Source organism: Rhinatrema bivittatum, chromosome 4 (genome assembly GCF_901001135.1).
Source record: "Rhinatrema bivittatum chromosome 4, aRhiBiv1.1, whole genome shotgun sequence".
In the NCBI taxonomy this organism is placed as follows: domain Eukaryota; kingdom Metazoa; phylum Chordata; class Amphibia; order Gymnophiona; family Rhinatrematidae; genus Rhinatrema; species Rhinatrema bivittatum.
In genome coordinates, this window is record NC_042618.1 from 473,110,344 (window position 1) to 473,128,997 (window position 18,654).

An 18,654-nucleotide genomic window follows, 5' to 3' on the forward strand; every position below is an offset into this window, starting at 1 on the left:
ATGCCATACTGGGTCAGACCAAGGGTCCATCAAGCCCAGCATCCTGTTTCCAACAGTGGCCAATCCAGGCCATAAGAACCTGGCAAGTACCCAAAAACTAAGTCTATTCCATGTAACCATTGCTAATGGCAGTGGCTATTCTCTAAGAGAACTTAAAAGCAGGTAATGGACTTCTCCTCCAAGAATTTATCCAATCCTTTTTTAAACACAGCTATATTAACTGCACTAACCACATCCTCCGGCAACAAATTCCAGAGTCTAATTGTGCGTTGAGTAAAAAAGAACTTTCTCCGATTAGTTTTAAATGTGCCCCATGCTAACTTCATGGAGTGCCCCCTAGTCTTTCTATTATCCGAAAGAGTAAATAACCGATTCACATCTACCCGTTCTAGACCTCTCATGAATTTAAACACCTCTATCATATCCCCCCTCAGTCGTCTCTTCTCCAAGCTGAAAAGTCCTAACCTCTTTAGTCTTTCCTCATAGGGGAGTTGTTCCATTCCCCTTATCATTTTGGTAGCCCTTCTCTGTACCTTCTCCATCGCAATTATATCTTTTTTGAGATGCGGCGACCAGAATTGTACACAGTATTCAGGGTGCGGTCTCACCATGGAGCGATACAGAGGCATTATGACATTTTCCGTTTTATTCACCATTCCCTTTCTAATAATTCCCAACATTCTGTTTGCTTTTTTGACTGCCGCAGCACACTGTACCGACGATTTCAATGTGTTATCCACTATGACACCTAGATCTCTTTCTTGGGTTGAAGCACCTAATATGGAACCCAACATTGTGTAATTATAGCATGGGTTATTTTTCCGTATATGCATCACCTTGCACTTATCCACATTAAATTTCATCTGCCTTTTGGATGCCCAATTTTCCAGTCTCACAAGGTCTTCCTGCAATTTATCACAATCTGCTTGTGATTTAACTACTCTGAACAATTTTGTGTCATCTGCAAATTTGATTATCTCACTCGTCGTTTTTCTTTCCAGATCATTTATAAATATATTGAAAAGTAAGGGTCCCAATACAGATCCCTGAGGCACTCCACTGTCCACTGAGAAAATTGCCCATTTAATCCTACTCTCTGTTTCCTGTCTTTTAGCCAGTTTGCAATCCACGAAAGGACATCGCCACCTATCCCATGACTTTTTACTTTTCCTAGAAGCCTCTCATGAGGAACTTTGTCAAACGCCTTCTGAAAATCCAAGTATACTATATCTACCGGTTCACCTTTATCCACATGTTTATTAACTCCTTCAAAAAAGTGAAGCAGATTTGTGAGGCAAGGCTTGCCCTGGGTAAAGCCATGCTGACTTTGTTCCATTAAACCATGTCTTTCTATATGTTCTGTGATTTTGATGTTTAGAACACTTTCCACTATTTTTCCTGGCACTGAAGTCAGGCTAACCGGTCTGTAGTTTCCCGGATCGCCCCTGGAGCCCTTTTTAAATATTGGGGTTACATTTGCTATCCTCCAGTCTTCAGGTACAATGGATGATTTTAATGAAAAGTTAAAAATTTTTACTAATAGGTCTGAAATTTCATTTTTTAGTTCCTTCAGAACTCTGGGGTGTATACCATCCGGTCCAGGTGATTTACTACTCTTCAGTTTGTCAATCAGGCCTACCACATCTTCTAGGTTCACCGTGATTTGATTCAGTCCATCTGAATCATTACCCATGAAAACCTTCTCCATTACGGGTACCTCCCCAACATCTTCTTCAGTAAACACCGAAGCAAAGAAATCATTTAATCTTTCCGCGATGGCCTTATCTTCTCTAAGTGCCCCTTTAACCTCTCGATCATCTAACGGTCCAACTGACTCCCTCACAGGCTTTCTGCTTCGGATATATTTAAAAGAAGTTTTACTGTGAGTTTTTGCCTCTACAGCCAACTTCTTTTCAAATTCTCCTAACGTACTTTTCAAATTCTTCCTAACGTATCATTCGCTAGCAAGCGGATATACCCAAAAAATATCAGGAGAAACATAATGTTCTGACCCATAACAACCCCAAATCTTTCTTTTTTGTAAGTTAATATGTTATTATCTTTCATCTTAAAACAGCAACAATTTTCCCTTATTGCATTCTCTTACAGTCATCTCTATACAACATCAACCCACCGGCCGGTCCCTTCCTTCTTCTAACCCTGTTTCTCCCCTCCCCTGTTTTCTTTACTCCTCCAATATGGATTTTACATTATTCCACTTCTCAAAGGGTTTCCAGACTTCCAAAAATGCTGAAAGTCTATCCCTATAAATTGCTGTTCACCTCTCCATTTGATACGTTGCAAACATGCCTGTACAGAGAAATAGTACCAGGTACCAGTGCTGTCTTCAAATGTGGAGCTCTCTCATACCTGGCTGCTAATATTATTTATTATTTAGTTAATCAGTCTATCCATTTTGGTCTGTATTCCCTCCAGTGGAGCATTTAGTAGAAAAAAACCTAAGATCTAATTCCACTCTTATCTTTGTACTATCTTGTAGAATATCTTGCACTTTTTTCCAAAAAGGGACAAACTTCATGCATCTCCACCATATATATGTGCCATAGCACCCATCTCTTTACAACCCTGCAAGCACTTATCAGGTGAGACAAAACCCCAAACCTTTCATACAAGAAAACAACCTATGAACCTAATTCTTATTGGGATCCAGAGCAAAGGTTACCAACACAATAGACTTTCCCAAAATGTTTTCTTCAGTGGATTCCAGAATCTGAAATAAATCCAATACACCCTCAGTATTGACTTCAGATGATATTGACCCCATCTAGATTTTGGAGCAGGCAAATGAGTTGTTGAAATTGGAGGGAACAGATTCTTTAGGAACAGAAAGAACATCTATCTGGTATCACTTAAACAGCTCCAACTCGTGGGAAATTAATGACGATAATTCCTGAGCTGTAAGTTTGGAATTCATGTTGTTGACTTGATCTTGAACTCTTGCTCTCACATTCTATGCTCTTGGAGAAGGCAGCTCATTGGACAAGGAGGAGCAGTTAAACTCTCCAGCAGGAAACAATTGCAGAGAGTGCGCCTCAGTGCTTAATGAAAACTTACCAGCCTAGGGAATCTGCTCTGAGCCTCCTAGCTGATGCTTTTGATCTCAACTCAACCAACCCAACATGAATATTCATGGGCCCAACAACAGTTGCTGCAGGGACAGAATCTGAAGTAGGATAACCACTAATTCTTCCCTTCCTATTAAGAACATAAGAACATGCCATACTGGGTCAGACCAAGGGTCCATCAAGCCCAGCATCCTGTTTCCAACAGTGGCCAATCCAGGTCATAAGAACCTGGCAAGTACCCAAAAACTAAGTCTATCCCATGCTACTAATGCTAGTAATAGCAGTGGCTATTTTCTAAGCTTAATTAATAGCAGGTAATGGACTTCTCCTCCAAGAACTTATCAAATTCTTTTTTAAACCCAGCTACACTAACTGCACTAACCACATCCCCTGGCAAAATATTCCAGAATTTAATTGTGCGTTGAGTGAAAAAGAACTTTCTCCAATTAGTTTTAAATGTGCCACATGCTAACTTCATGGAGTGCCCCCTAGTCCTTCTATTATCCGAAAAAGTAAATAACCGATTCACATCTACCCGTTCTAGACCTCTCATGATTTTAAACACCTCTATCATATCCCCCCTCAGCCATCTCTTCTCCAAGCTGAACAGCCCTAATCTCTTTAGTCTTTCCTCATAGGGAAGCTGTTCCATCCCCTTTATCATTTTGGTTGCCCTTCTCTGTACCTTCTCCATCACAATTATATCTTTTTTGAGATGCGGAGACCAGAATTGTACATAGTATTCAAGGTGGGGTCTCACCATGGAGCGATACAGAGGCATCATGACATTTTCCGTTTTATTCACCATTCCCTTTCTAATAATTCCTAACATTCTGTTTGCTTTTTTGACTGCCGCAGCACACTGAGCCGACAATTTCAATGTGTTATCCACTATGACGCCTAGATCTCTTTCTTGGGTTGTAGCACCTAATATGGAACCTAAAGAAAGCAATTGTACACCACAAGGTTCTGAGGATTTAGCTTCACCTGGACCTATAACGTGGTTAACATGTTAACCTTTTTGGACATTTTGTTTTCTAATGAGGACAAACATTCAGTTTACCACTTTATTATAAGTTGAAGAAGTAACATTTTTTCAGTCATGACCATGTAACTTCTTTGAACGGTGAATATGCTGCTGATGAACATAATGGTAACAAGTAAAATTCTGCTATTTTAAGGGGGTTCCTGATGTGAAACAAGAGATCTGACCTCACTAGTAAACAAAATGGCTCCCTCTGTGTTAACTGAATTCTACAAAATCCAAATCCAAATATAATGTTCTGAAAATTCAAACAGGCTTTTGGTTTAATTGTATTGGATTTTTATATAGTTATAGCTTGAGTATGAGGCAGATCTCCTCTCAGGATGTGATTCCCTCCAACCCCCCCCCCCCCCCCCCCCCAAAAAAACCCAAATAGAAGGAATTAAATAGAAAAATAGGGCCAGGCATGACAAAGAATGACCAACAGGAAGCCTCGTAGAATTGAGAAGCTGCTAATCTGAAGTTTGATGCGAAATATTTGTCACCAGTGCTTTTGGCCCTAGTATCAATTGATTGTGTTTGCAAGATTACTGGGTGCCGAGCTCTTTCTGCCGAAGTCGCTCATTTACAATGTTAGATCTGTATTATAGCATTATGAGAAACAAAACAAGGAAATTAAAGTGACTGAAGAGGAAAGGAGGTAAAAGGGGCCCATAATCAATGTTTAGTCTGACAGACCTTTCCAGGAAATGTCTGTGGAAAGATTGGAAGAAGGTTGGGTCTGACTGTTTATTCAAGGGGTGTGTGAGTGAAGGAACCTGGACTGGGAAACAGCTCACAAAATATCGGCTTTACGCATTATTAAAGCACAAATACAAGACAGGCCAGAAAACAGACCCAGAAAGGGAAAAGCTGTCCAGGATACTTTCATGGACAATTAATTTAGCTTCAACAACTCTGGCCTTGAACATTTGAGAAGCTTGCATTGCGCTATGTGCAAGAAGAAGCTTATTCAGCTCTGTGACTCTGGTTTTAAGATGAGTTAGCTCTCCTCTTGTTTTAAGACATACGATACTTCTGCTCAGTTTTCACTGAAGAAGGGATTGGAGAAGGACCGCTGATAGTTGCCAAGGGTACATATGAGAGCTGGGTAGATAAGACTCCATTTACGGAGGAGAGTCTCTGTGTGCAACTGGCAAAACTGAAAGTGGATAAAACCATAGAGCCAGATGGGATGCACTCTAGGCTACTGAGGGAGCTCAGAGATGTCCTGCTAGGCCCCACTGAAGGATCTGTTGCTCAATAGATCTTTGGAGCTGGGTATTGTCCTGCAGGACCAGAGAAAAACGGATATTGTTCCTTTTCATAAAAGTGGTAACAGAGAGGAGTCTGGAAACTATAGGCCATTTAGCCTTACCTCTGTGCTGGAGACTCTTCTGAGGAAAAGGAGAGTGGACTTTCTACAATCCTGGATTGCAGGATCGAAGGCAGCATAGTTTTACCTCAGGCAGATTAAGTCAAACAAATCTCACTGATTTCTTTGATTGGGTGACTACAGAATTAGATAAAGGACATATGCTGGATGTGTTTTATTTGGACTTCAGCAAGGTTTGATACTGTCCTGCACTGGAGACTGATTACGACTACTTATCACTCCTATAGTGCTACTCAACGTCTGCGGCACTCTACAATAACACATAAACAAATAAATAGAAGAGCCTGGGGGTGAGTTCCAAAGTAGTCACCTGGATTAGAAACTGGTTGAGTGATAGGAGTAGCAAAAGGAGCTCACTCTGTGGAGAGAAGGGCAATTAGTGGACCATATCAGGGATTGGTACTAAGGCCTAATGGTTAGAGCAGTGAGAAACCAGGGTTCAGATCCCACTGTTGCTCCTTGTAACCTTGGTTAAATCACTTTACCCATTGCCTCCGGTACAAAATTAGATTGTAAGCCCTTTGGGGATAGGGAAATACCTACAGTATTTAATGTAATCTGCTTTGAAGTGCCTGAAAAACAGAATATAAAAAAATCTAAATAAATATCTTTGTTAGCTGAACTGGAGGGGAAAGTTTGCCTTTTTGCAGATGACACTAAGATCTGCAAAAAGGCAAACACTACTGAAAGAGTAGACAGAATAAAAAGTGATCTAAGAAAGCTTGAGGAATGGTCTAATACTTGGTGGTTAAGATTCAATGCCAAAAACTGCAGAGACATTGCCTTGAGGTGCTGAAATCAGTGAGAGGGGTAGGTGGCGAGGAGCTGATGTGCACCAACCACCTTGGTGTGATAGTGCTGGATGATCTCAAGGTAGCGAAACAGTGTGATTAGGTGGTGGCCAGAGCCAGGGGGATGCTGGGATGTAACGGAAGAGGCATAACCAGTAGAAAAAGAGAAGTAATAATCCTTCTTTACAGGTATTGGTGAGGCCTCACCTGGAGTGCCTTGCTGAGTTCTGGAGGCCGTATCCCCAAAAGGATATAGAAAGGCTGGAGATGGTTCAGAGAAGGGCAACCTCAATGGGGTGCGGTTTGTACTGAAAGCCCTATGAGACGATACTGAAGGAACTTAATACATATACCCTAGAAGAGACGGGGGGGGATATGATGCAGACATTTAAATAATGCACAGGAAGCCTAAGCTTGAAGTCACAATATGAAACTCCAGTGGGGTAGGTAGATTCAGGAGCGATGTCAGGAGGTATTTTTCACAGAGAGGATGGTGGATGCCTGGAATGGACCGGAGAAGGTGGTGATGACAGGGATCGTGACAGACTTCTAGAGAGCACGGGAATAACATGCTAGTGGTAAGAGAACTGCACAGTCTTCACCGAGTGATGGTGCTCTCTAGAAGTCTGTCACTGTGCTTCCTGGATGGCATGGGGGAAATCCGCACAGAGCGGCAGCTGGATCTCAACGGGATAGGCAATTGGGTTCCAGTTTGGCATTTTGATCTACTTTGGGTAAAAGCACATTAAATTATTGCTGGGAAGACCAGGTGGGGCTTTTTGGTCTTTATCTGCCATTATTTCGTATGTTAGGACTAAGGACTGAGTACAAGCTAGTTTATGGTCCATGTGAGTGAAAGTGCTTGAGACCAGCCCAGGGTCCCGAATAACAACACTCTCCCACTGTCGAAGAATGTGCACATCCAGAATTGGGATCCTCAGCCTTCTGAAGACCCCACCACGCTTGACAGAGGTCATCCTCGATTCAAGATACCGCCTGCTTGATGTTTTTGAGGGGGGAGTAGGTATGTTGGAGTCACTGAGCCTTTGTGGTCTTTCTTGGAGGACTAAAACCAGGACTGGATTTTTCATGATCATTTCATAAAGTATTTGTCTAGAGCCTCAGTATTTGGCCTTCGGAGAAGACTAAAAGCTTGGGTTTTTGGTTTTTTTTGTGGTGGAGTCTCTCCCTGGAGATGTTACCTTCATGGTTTCCTATGTCATGCCTAAATGTAGTATTTTAAATAAGGGTAGCCCAAGCATGCAGTTATGAGTACTTGGTTACAAGAAGGAAGCATCCTGCACATGAGACAGGAGAGACAGAGGTAAAATGCTCTTTGCCTCGCTAGAGAAATAAAGTGGAATTATTTCAGCTTCCAAGGATGCAACTCAATCAAAGAAAAAAATAAATAAATAAATACAATAAGGGAGCCTTTAACACGCTGTAAGTGGAAAGGACAGCTGAAGACAACAGTGATGGTCTTGCGCCCCCTACTGAGCATTAGTATCTTTGCAGGTCAGTTCTCACTTTCAATGCACAGAAATAAAGATTAAAAAATATAAGATGATACCTTTTTATTGGATTAACTTTATTGACTAGCTTTTAAGAGCTATTATTCCCTTCCTCAAATCAGAATAGAATTACCACAAGATACAGGTGACATCACCAGAAAATGTAAGGACTTCCAGTGATGGTGTGAAAGGAAGGGAGTGTGATGGCAATCCAGAGACAAGTTAAGAAATCTAGGCCTTTGCGTTCTTTCTTGTCAGTTCCGAAGCGTCTGATCATTTTCACTTTAAAAGTCTCAAGTTCCTGGATTGTTTAAAAATTCCCTTTAATGATCCTGATCATAGGATCACTAATGCTGTGGTCTGGTCTCTCCCCACAGACGAGAGGCGCTGTTTTGCTCATCGCTGCAGTGTGTGTGTGTCTGTACGAGTCGATTCTTGCATTTAACAGCAGACCTGGCTCACTAATGGATCAAGTTTCTTCCCATTGTCTGTGCTGAATAATACGCGTTACAGTAGAGGAGAAGCAAGAGTAGGATCCTCTTCTGTTGAATGCTCTTCCCCACCCAACAACAACCACCCATCACGTTCAAGGTACAAAACTAAAGTACTGTGGTTGCCACCTTAGTCCACTTGAATACACAGAAATAAAGGTTAACAAAAAATCCAGGGCAACACCTTCTAATCAGACCCACTTAACCCATTTCTTGCTTTTGTGAGCTATACTCTCTTCATCAGGTCAACACATGTTCCGCTTTGACTTTAAAAAGTGATTAATTCCCCTCCTCCGGAGTTTTTGCAGGCATGGACGCGGCCTTATGCACCGGGTAATATACTACAAGGTTATCCAAGCATATTATGGTGGATGCCTGCAGGAGAGCGGTGGCATTGGGTGTGTAATTGCTTGAGTGTGAAAAATCGAGAGAGAGAGCACTCATGTCGATAAGGGGTAACCCGAAATTTTAACCCGGTTCTTTCAATGATATATTTCTTTACTGGGGAAGGCAGGGTCTTCAAGGGTTATCGCAGGTTTTGTTTTTTTTTAGATGAATGCTAATCTAATCTGCAGTTTCCAGGATCTTAGTGATAAAGGAGCACTATCTTCCATGGACTTCTATGGCTATCTTCAAATCAGAGATTCCATATTTCAGGCTTTCAAAACAGACCCAAAGTCTGGCACTTTTCAAAAGTTGCAGGATTTTTTTTGTTGGGAAATGGTGGTAAGAGGCGTTCTTGTACACAATATAGTAAGGCCTTGTCAAATATTAAAACGGGGGAGGAATAGAAAGCTAGTTGGTAGAGGTGGAATATGGTTTCAGGCTTAAAGTTAATGGTTCGTGAACTTAACAAGTGTTTTGAGGAAATCCCAGTGCTCTCTGAAATTATGGCCATGAGAGAGAAACAATTTCAGTTCCTGCATCAGATGGTACTATACTCAGTTCGGAGCCTTTCCTCTGATATCCGTCTTACATGTATGCAATGTAGAGGAAGACTTCCTTCAAGTGATAGATAGATAGATAGATAGATAGATAGATATTTATTTATTTATTTATTTATTTATGGGTTTTTTATATACCGAGGCACGTTTGCAAAACATCACTTCGGTTCACAATGTAACATAACTTAGCAACAAGCTTTACAATGATATCATTTTTAACAGGAAGTGGGATTAACAAAATTGGAGGAGATAATACGAAACTTATATACATATGTACATATATATTTAACAAGGGAGTTAATCATAGACAGTCATGTTATTAGCAAGGGGAAGGTAATAAGAGTGAAGGGGAAGGAGGGGAATGAAACCCACAAAGGGTGGGGAGTAGAGAGAATAAAATGTATTGTGCGTGAGTCGGTAGGATGGTCATGTCATAGCTTTGGGGGGGAGTCTGTTCGTTAGTCAGGGTATGCTAGTTTGAATAGCCAAGTTTTTAGATTGTGCTTGAATTTTTTGTGGCAGGGTTCCTGGCGTAATTGGGAGGGCATTTTATTCCAGTGGGAGGTTCCTGCAATAATGAATGATCGCTCTCTAAATACAATATGTAATTTTTTACATGAATATTGGTATATAAAAGTTCTAAATAAATAAATTAAATTAATTAATAGTTTCTGGAATTGTTTAGTAAGAGAAAGATTCTGGTCAGGGATTCAGAAATGCACCCAAAAGGCATGGCCTCCAGTAATTCCTTTGGAGCTGAGGTTAGGACGTTTTGGCATTTATGATGATCTGAAGCCAGAGCCGACAAAGGGTCGTCTATTATTCCTCAATCAAGTGCAAGTGGGGGCAAAACAAATCTTCCTTCATTGGGTTACAAAAGCAAGCCCCACAATCGAGCAATGCCGGCAAATGATGCGTAAACCGTGTACGTTTGAATTTATGTCCGCAAAGAGAGCTTCTCCTAAGAAATGGGAGCAGCCGTTAGAGAGTTGCAGCTGAGCAGGCTCCATGCAAGTTACCCCTTTTCTTATTTTCCAACCTTTCGCCATTATGGACTCTCTGTGTTTATTCCATTACCGTTCTCTTCCGGGAGGGCATTCTGTGGACCCAGCACCCCTTGTGTGAAGAAGCCTCCTACGTCCTTGGAGCTTCCTATTAGGACCCCCTAGTTCTACAGCTTTCTTACCACTGGAAAAGGTTGGTCTTGTACATTACTAATTTCCTTCACGTTTTTAACTCTGTATCATATTTCCTCTGTCCCTGCTCTCCTCCAGGGTATACAGTCTCATCTCCTAAACATTTGAGTCTTCTTTCTATGGATTGCTTCCATCCTGTCTCAATCCTTTTGAGATATGGGCTCCGGAACACAATACTCCAGCTGAGGCCTCAAGAACCTGTGCAGGGGGCATCCTCACCTCCTTTTTCCTACCAGTTATTCCTCTCCCTACGCAGCCCAGAAACCCTCTCTAGCTTTAGCCTCAGCGTTTAGGTCATCAAATCTGCATGAGATTAGCATGCACAGTATTTACAAATCTATCTCATGCCTATTGATTGCAGATATCCTGAAAACCTGACTGGCTGGGGGGTCGCCCAGGACCGGTTTGAGAACCAGGGCAGGCTACTTCTTACAGATTCTGCAGCAGGAACGCTCCAGTCCACATCAATCTCCAATGAACAACTCCTCTCCCTGCTGTCTTACCTTTTGGATGTCTTCAGCCAGATCCCTGTCCAGTCCTTCTCTGATGTGGAGGCCTTTTGGTCTATTATTTTTTGGTTTTGCATCCTTTTGTTCTTTCAGACTTACATACTCATGCTTTACATGTGTCAGTATTACACCTGCATGAGGCTTTGATGAGGATCTGCTCTTCAGCTGTCAGTGTTGTATTCATGCTTTACATGTCAGTATTATACCTGCATGAGGCTTTGATGAGGATCTGCTCTTCAGCTGTCAGTGCTGTATTCATACTTTACATGTGTCAGTATTATACCTGCATGAGGCTTTGATGAGGATCTGCTCTTCAGCTGTCAGTGCTGTATTCATGCTTTATATGTATGTGTTACACCTGCAGGAAACTTTTAAGGATGTGCTCATCACCTGTCAGTAATGTATTAATTCCTTACATGTAGCACCGGTACACATGTATGGGGTTTTGATGAGGATCTGCTCTTCAGTCGTCTGTGCTGTAGTCATGCTTTATTTGTATTAGTGTGACAGCTGCATTGGGGCTCTAATGAAGATTCGTGCTTTACATTGACCAGAGTGATGCCCGCATGGAGCTCTGAAGTCAGCGCAGAGCCCTAACTCACATTAATGCCTAAAGATTGGCTAAGTAGAAAGAGCTTGGAATATATAAGCAACCCAGTAAATGAAAACCAAAACAAACCAACCCAGCTTGGGCCACTCTGTCCATTTATTCCTTTACACACTGCACCGATGTGCGCAGCTGCCAGCAGCATAGCGCAACTTGCTTGTATCATATTACCCCTGAGCTAGGACACTTTGTGCAGTTTTCCTTATTTGTACTCTGCTGTCTTGAGTAAATCAGATCCCCTACACAGTGCACACCCAGCCCCCACCTCCTTCCCTTGTACAGTATATCCACAAAGCGTTGTAATAAATCTAAACAGCTGCCAATAGTCGTGAGCCTGCTGCATAAACATCTGGGGTCCTGTGCAGCCTTCTAGACAGACAAACCTGGTTACATGAGCCCCAGTGCTTTAGCTAGGTCACTTGCCAGAGAGACCGGACTGTACGGTTGCCTACGTTTGCACTGGGACTTCTAACCTTTCAGATTACCCATTGCGCCATTCAGGTAGCCCAACCTTGGCTGAATCTTAAAGACAGGCTGTGAGGTTGTGCATCATTCTCTTTAATTCTGCTCCTGTCATGCCCACTCATACAGCCCAATGCAGTAAGGTTCACTAGGGACAATAGTGCCTCCGTGGCAGCAGAAACACAGGAGAGGTGGCTGGCAGGCGGTTCAGGAGACAGACGCTCAATTTTACAAGCACTGGTTTTCCGAACTCGCCGTCAGCCTTGGGCCGTCTTCCTAAGCTGACTGGCCAGCACTTTTTTTTTTACTTAATTTATTTTGACATTTTTGGTTCCTGCAACTTATATCGCTAGGATATTAAGTCAGAGGGTTGGGTTTTCAAGATATCCAAATTCACTTAGTGAGAAAGAATTACCTGATGATGAGCTGCGGCTCGCCCCGACTCTCAAAGACTGGAGTTAGTCGTCCATAAAGGGGGTCTTTCAAACCTCAGATACCGTGTCGTCATTTCAGGATAAACAGCAGAATTTAGAGAGCCAGCTGCTAGCAGCGGGAGCTGGGAAACCAGGCCTCGTGGCTTTGAATGAGATGCAGCCACACAGGGTCACGGTCAGGGCTCCACCACCCATCTGTAGCAGCAGCAAAGAAGTCTGCCTCCCTCCATTCCACAGAGGAGCTGGGTCTCTCGCTCTCTGCCATTTGCTGTCGGGCCAACACAGTAAAAGTCGCAGGAAAGCGGGCGGAGGCCCACTCTCCTGTGCGCGCGATTCTGTATTCAAATTAGGGTCAGCGGCAAAAAGAGGCGCTAGGGACACTAGCGCATCCCTGGCGCCTCTTTTTGGACAGGAGTGGCGGCTGTCAGCGGGTTTGACAGCCGACGCTCAATTTTGACGGCGTCGGTTCTCAAGCCCGCTGACAGCCACGGGTTCAGAAACTGCACGCCGGCAAAATTGAGCGAATGGTTTTCAACCCGCGAGCAGATTTCAATTTTTTTTTTTTAACTTTCGGGACCTCTGACTTAATATCGCCATGATATTAAGTCGGAGGGTGCACAGAAAAGCAGTTTTTACTACTTTTCTGTGCACTTTCCCGGTGCCCGGAGAAATAATTTCTGAAAGCAAAACGTGCGGCTCGGCTGCATATTTTGCTTTCTGAATCGCGCGGGAATACCTAATAGGGCCATCACCATGCATTTGCATGTTGCGGGCGCTATTAGGTTCGGGGGGGCTGGACGCGCGTTTTCGACGCGCTATTACTCTTTACTGAATAAGGGGTAAAGCTAGCGCATTTGACGCACTACTACTCCTTACTGAATAGGGGGTAAAGCTAGCGCGTCCAAAACGCACGTCCAATCGCAGGTTAACAGTGTGTCCGCCGGAGCACACTGTACTGTATAGGCCTGTGCGTTACTAGAGTACGCTCTACCTCTTCCTCATTCTGCTTCTTCAATAAGCTGATTTCCACTACCCCTTTCCCAGATTATTGCACAGGGTTTATGCCATTTTGTGCTTTCTTGATTTTTGAGTGGGAGCCTGGGAGTCCTGTGTATGTGTCACACCGCCCGCCTGCCATAGGAGATGGGCCCAGAACTCCAGCATGGCTACAACATTAGCAAAAGGCTACCGCCTAATATTTGGCACAAATCAAGCACATGACAAATTTGCCAAAGCAGGAATCTCCCCTTTTTCATTTTGCGTTCGATAGGTGCACAAGCAGGAGGATGAGGACATGAACTGTACAGCTTTGAATTGAGATACACGGGTCAATCTCACGGTCGCACGCCTTTTGCTGACAGAAAGGCAGACAGGATAAGCGTCCAGGTTTTCAGTACTTTAATCAGGTCACAGCCAGAAACAAAAAAAAAAACAACCAACACGCTAAACAGGATTTTCAGCTTGGTGCGACTCACCACGGTAAACGTCCTCACTGCTTCGCTGCGCAGTTACAGCTGTGCGTTTCCCCCCCACCCTCCTCTCCCTGACCTGTCTGTGCATTGATGCGTCTCAGCAGTCTTACACTACTCACTCTGAAATAAATAAGAAATCTTTAAAAGTAGTCACGTTTCTGAAATCATAAAAGGCAAGTGCCAAAAAGATGGAAGTACCCCGTCCCGTCCACACACCGCAGCCTTCATTCCAGTCAATTCCTGAGTATCACGCGTCACCTGCAAACAGCTGGCTTGTGCATTTTTTTCTTCTCTTGCTCCTTCAAAGGTGGTCCAGGCTGGCTCACGGAGGGATGTGTCCCTTTCCTGGAAATTCTGGTGTGCACGACTTTTTTTTTCTAACACATGCAAACTTTCCTGAGAAGGGGCACGTGTCCGTCACAAGCCCCGCCTTCCTGCTTCTTACGGCACCCCGGCGGTGAAAGCCAGAAGCATTCAGCGGGGGTCAAACCATCCACTTTCTTCATCCACCTCGGGTGCTTTCCATCTATTCCTACATTCCTCTTCTTATCCCCGTATGCCAGCTCTCATGTTTGTACCCTTTCTGGAATTAAAAGGATGTACTGCATAACTGTAGCAGCCGCTGGGCGAGAGACTCCACCCATATCACCTACAAAGCAGAACGAGAAGCAGAGATCTAAAGAAGCATTCAAGGACCAATTAAAGCAGATGGGAAGTTTGCTGCTGGCTGCCGAACACAAAGAGCACTGCGCCTCATGCAGGAAGCAGCAGAGATTAAGGACACAGTTTCACTTCTGAATTCGTAGGCAGAAGGAGAGAAACTCCTTATGACCTCTGCAGTGAATCTTTATTACCTTAAAAAAAAAAAAATTGTGGAAGAAAACTTGGCCTAAACTTGGGGATGTGACAAGTTACAAAGCGAAAGAATAGGTTTTTGCCCGCGGGCCTGGGGACTGCTAGTTGCCGCTGGGAGTAGGCCTCGCTTTGCCCTGATCTTCCACCTTCTTGATTGCAGCCTGGATCGCTTCCTGGTCGCCCAGGAACCTGTGAGGTTTCACCGCGTGGAGATGCTCGTCAAGTTCGAGAAGCACTGGTACGCCAGTAGGCAAAGTGACGTTTACTATGTCTGCATCCGAGATGCCTGTTCAAGAGAGCAAACAGATAAAAATCAAAGGGGAAGAAAATACCCAGCACTTAAATGCCTACAAAAAAATGAATGTTTTAATGACATTTTTTTTTTTATAAAGAAACTGACAGAGCACATGTCCCTATATTTCTGTAGGCAGTCATATCATGAAGTGCATACATACATCCACCAATTAAAAAAACAACACAGGGAGAATTCAGCTAATGTACACACATACTGCACAAGGAGCCTGTGAGTTACAGCTACCCAGCCACACGGATAAACGAGTGTGTCCTTCCTACGCCACACGGCAGGGCAAGGCCAAATCAGAGCAGAGAAACAGCACAAGAACATTTCTCAGAGTAATCTGCTTCCTGTACTCTTTTTTGTGCTTCTATATTCATTTCAGATATATTTTTTAGTTAAAAAACAAACAAAAAAAACCACCCTAAAAACCCCGTTTGCTATGACTACATCTGCAGTTTTAAAAATCAGCTCCCAAGTTCACTCTTTAGTCTTTATACGCATTAATGAAATGCCAGGACGAGGGAGGGGCAATGCTCTGATGACAATCAGAACAGTAGCACCGCAGCTTACACATGTTCACACCAACGAGACGAGGGCTTTAAAATCTATTCCTCTCCAGAGAGGAGGAGGAAAGCATGGGATTTACATAGCGCTGACGTTCCAACAGCTGGCAGGACCCTGGTGTCACTGGACCTAAACCTTCCAGCTGTGCTATGAAAACAGATTTAAGTCTCCATAGCAGCGACTGTTTTAAAGGTAGAATGTGTTCGCCATTAGGTGTTGTAGGATTTCCTCAGGTATCAGCGCAGAGCGAGCTGCAATAGTCCTGGCCTGCAGAGGACTGTCTAGAGATACCCAATAATGATGTAATTAATGATCAGACCAATTAAAAACGCAAAGGGCCTGATGTAATAAAGGCTGCTCAGCAGAGCGCACCATTTTACTCTCACTTGTAAGCACACGGTTTGTGAGCAAAACGTACTCCCCAATGAAGAAAAGTATTTTGCTCATAAAAACTGCGCTGCTTAGCACGGCAATCCGCTGCCCGCAGGCTCTCACGCATGCATACAGACTCTCGTAAGACAGATACACACACCCGCAGGCTCTCACGCATGCATGCAGACTCTCGTAAGACAGATACACCCCCCCGCAGGCTCTCACGCATGCATGCAGACTCTCGTAAGACAGATACACACACCCGGAGGCTCTCACGCATGCATGCAGACTCTCGTAAGACAGATACACACACCCGCAGGCTCTCACGCATGCATACAGACTCTCGTAAGACAGATACACACACCCGCGGGCTCTCACGCATGCATGCAGACTCTCGTAAGACAGATACACACACCCGCAGGCTCTCACGCATGCATGCAGACTCTCGTAAGACAGATACACCCCCCCACAGGCTCTCACGCATGCATACAGACTCTCGTAAGACAGATACACCCCCCGCAGGCTCTCACACATGCATGCAGACTCTCGTAAGACAGATACACACACCCGGAGGCTCTCACGCATGCATACAGACTCTCGTAAGACAGATACACCCCCCCGCAGGCTCTCAAACACACACACACACAGATTCTTCTTTGCTTCGGGTCATGGCAGTATGGGCACCGCCACAGCACTGCCAGCCTCCTCTTCACTTCAGGCTGAGGAGGGATGGGCTCCGCTCCGGCCCAGTCAAGTTTCCTGTACTGGGAGGAGGTCGAGCTGTGTGCGCCCACAGGAAAACTCGTGCACAGGTGCAGCTTAGAGCTGCAGGCGTGCATGAGCGCAGTACTTTTCCGCGCACGCGTGCATCTTAAGAGGGAACATTAGTGGCAGGCAGCAGTACTTCCCAAGTTGGTGATGCCTGTGCACCACTGTGCACTATGGATGCTACGCCCTCTACCTATTCCTCCCCTTCACCTTAGAGTCTCACAATGCCACTTCTATCACTAACAGATCAAAAAAACAAAAAAATGTCTTGTCCCCCTGTTGTATCGTATTTGCTTTTTCTTGTATTTCAGTTTTTGCGTTCCTGACTACTTTCTCACCTTCTCTTAATTTTTCCAGTTTATCGTTGCCTGCCTGCCTCTTTCTGCAGTCTCTTGTAGTTTATGAACGCTCGCCTTTTTCAGAAAGCTATAACCACCGTGCACAGCGTCTGGTTTCCCAGGCTTTCCATTTCAGTTTTCTCTGCGGTTTTGTTTCTAATCTGTAGTCCCTCATTCTGGTTGTTGTACAGGGGTGACAGAGGTGCAGTAATTCAGCTAGCGCTTCATTTCTCTGTAGGGGATTTGTAGCAGTCTGGCTTGTTTGCTCGGTAGGTGGCGTATGAGTGTTCTAGGGCCTGGTGTAAGGTTTGCCTTGCTGCCCTTTCATAGATAAGGCCGCTGCTGTTTCAGTATGGTATGGCAAGGTTTTATAATTATATTTTTTAGGGGTTTGTGTTAGTTCACAAAGTGTTGGGCAGTGGAGGGAGTCTGTGTTGCAGTTACTGAGGTGACACCAGAATCTGAATATATATTTTGCACGTTAGCTTATAATATGAAATATCCTAGTCCTGTTCTGCACCCAGTGCAAATCTTACGTTCTTATGATTACTGATGTTTCATTGTAGCTATGATATGGTTTGCATTTTTGGAAAGAGGATTCATAAAAGAATACATTGATATTTGTTTTATTACGGGATTGGATCTGAGGCTTCTGTTAAATGTTTTCTGTTTCCTTTTTACATGATGTTGTGTATTTATAAACTGCAATAAATATAAAATAAAACAAAACAGATCAATAAAGCTTGAAACAATTGAATTCAAATATTTTCAAGCATCACCCATGATGCAAGACGCCTGTTGCAGATTATTTAAAAATCCATGGTCAGGTGAGCCTAAGGCATTATTTATCAATAACAGTACAAGTAGTAGGGCTCAAACCTATCAGGCGAATTTTAAAAGCCCTACGCACACCAAAGCTGGGCTGCTGTGCGCCGAGTGGATTTTATAAGCCGCCCGTGTACACATGCATTTCCTGCTACGCGTGCAAGTCAAATTCTTTATTAAAGGAGCGGAGCACGGTCTAGGCGGGGCGCAGGGACGTCGGGGAAGGCCAAGAGATGTGCGCGTAAATATTTACATACGTGTGCCGGGGTCCTCTGCCGCATACCTTGACATGCAAGTAAAAAAAAAAAAAAAAGCAGTCTAGGGTAGTCAACTGGGTTTTAAGGGTTGGGTCTAACGGGGGGGAGTTTGGAGGTCCTATTCCTAAACTGGGCGAGCTGGGAACAAACTGGGAAAACTAGCTGTGGCCTTGGCGCTCGCCCCTTATAAAATTCCCCCACTTGTGGTAGCCGCAATGTTTGTGCACGCACATTTAAAATTCTGCACGCATGTCCGCGCGCCCCGGCTATTTATACATGCTTTTGCTATAAAATGGACACGTCTCTGGACGCGAGCCAGCAAATGCCACGCACATGTGGAAAACGTTACCGTCCCTATACCTACCGTCCACCCATGTTAACCTTGGCCCCCCCCCCGAAAAATCATCAGTTCCTGCCACACCACCGAGTCCCAGTGCATTAGCATCGGGAGTGA

The 18,654-nt window shown here is 44.0% G+C and overlaps 1 protein-coding gene across 7 annotated transcripts in view; it reads right to left on the bottom strand.

Annotated features, from left to right (window-relative positions):
• Nucleotides 1–13,832: 13,832 nt before the first annotated feature.
• The window catches only part of BPGM (bisphosphoglycerate mutase), a 52,951-nt gene continuing 48,129 nt past the window's right edge, over nucleotides 13,833–18,654 (bottom strand). For all 7 annotated transcript variants that reach the window (XM_029597264.1, XM_029597257.1, XM_029597263.1 and 4 more), the window contains one exon: nucleotides 13,833–15,064. In XM_029597264.1, the coding sequence (XP_029453124.1) occupies nucleotides 14,880–15,064 (185 nt within the window). In that variant the 3' untranslated portion in view covers nucleotides 13,833–14,879. The remainder of the gene's footprint in view (nucleotides 15,065–18,654) is intronic.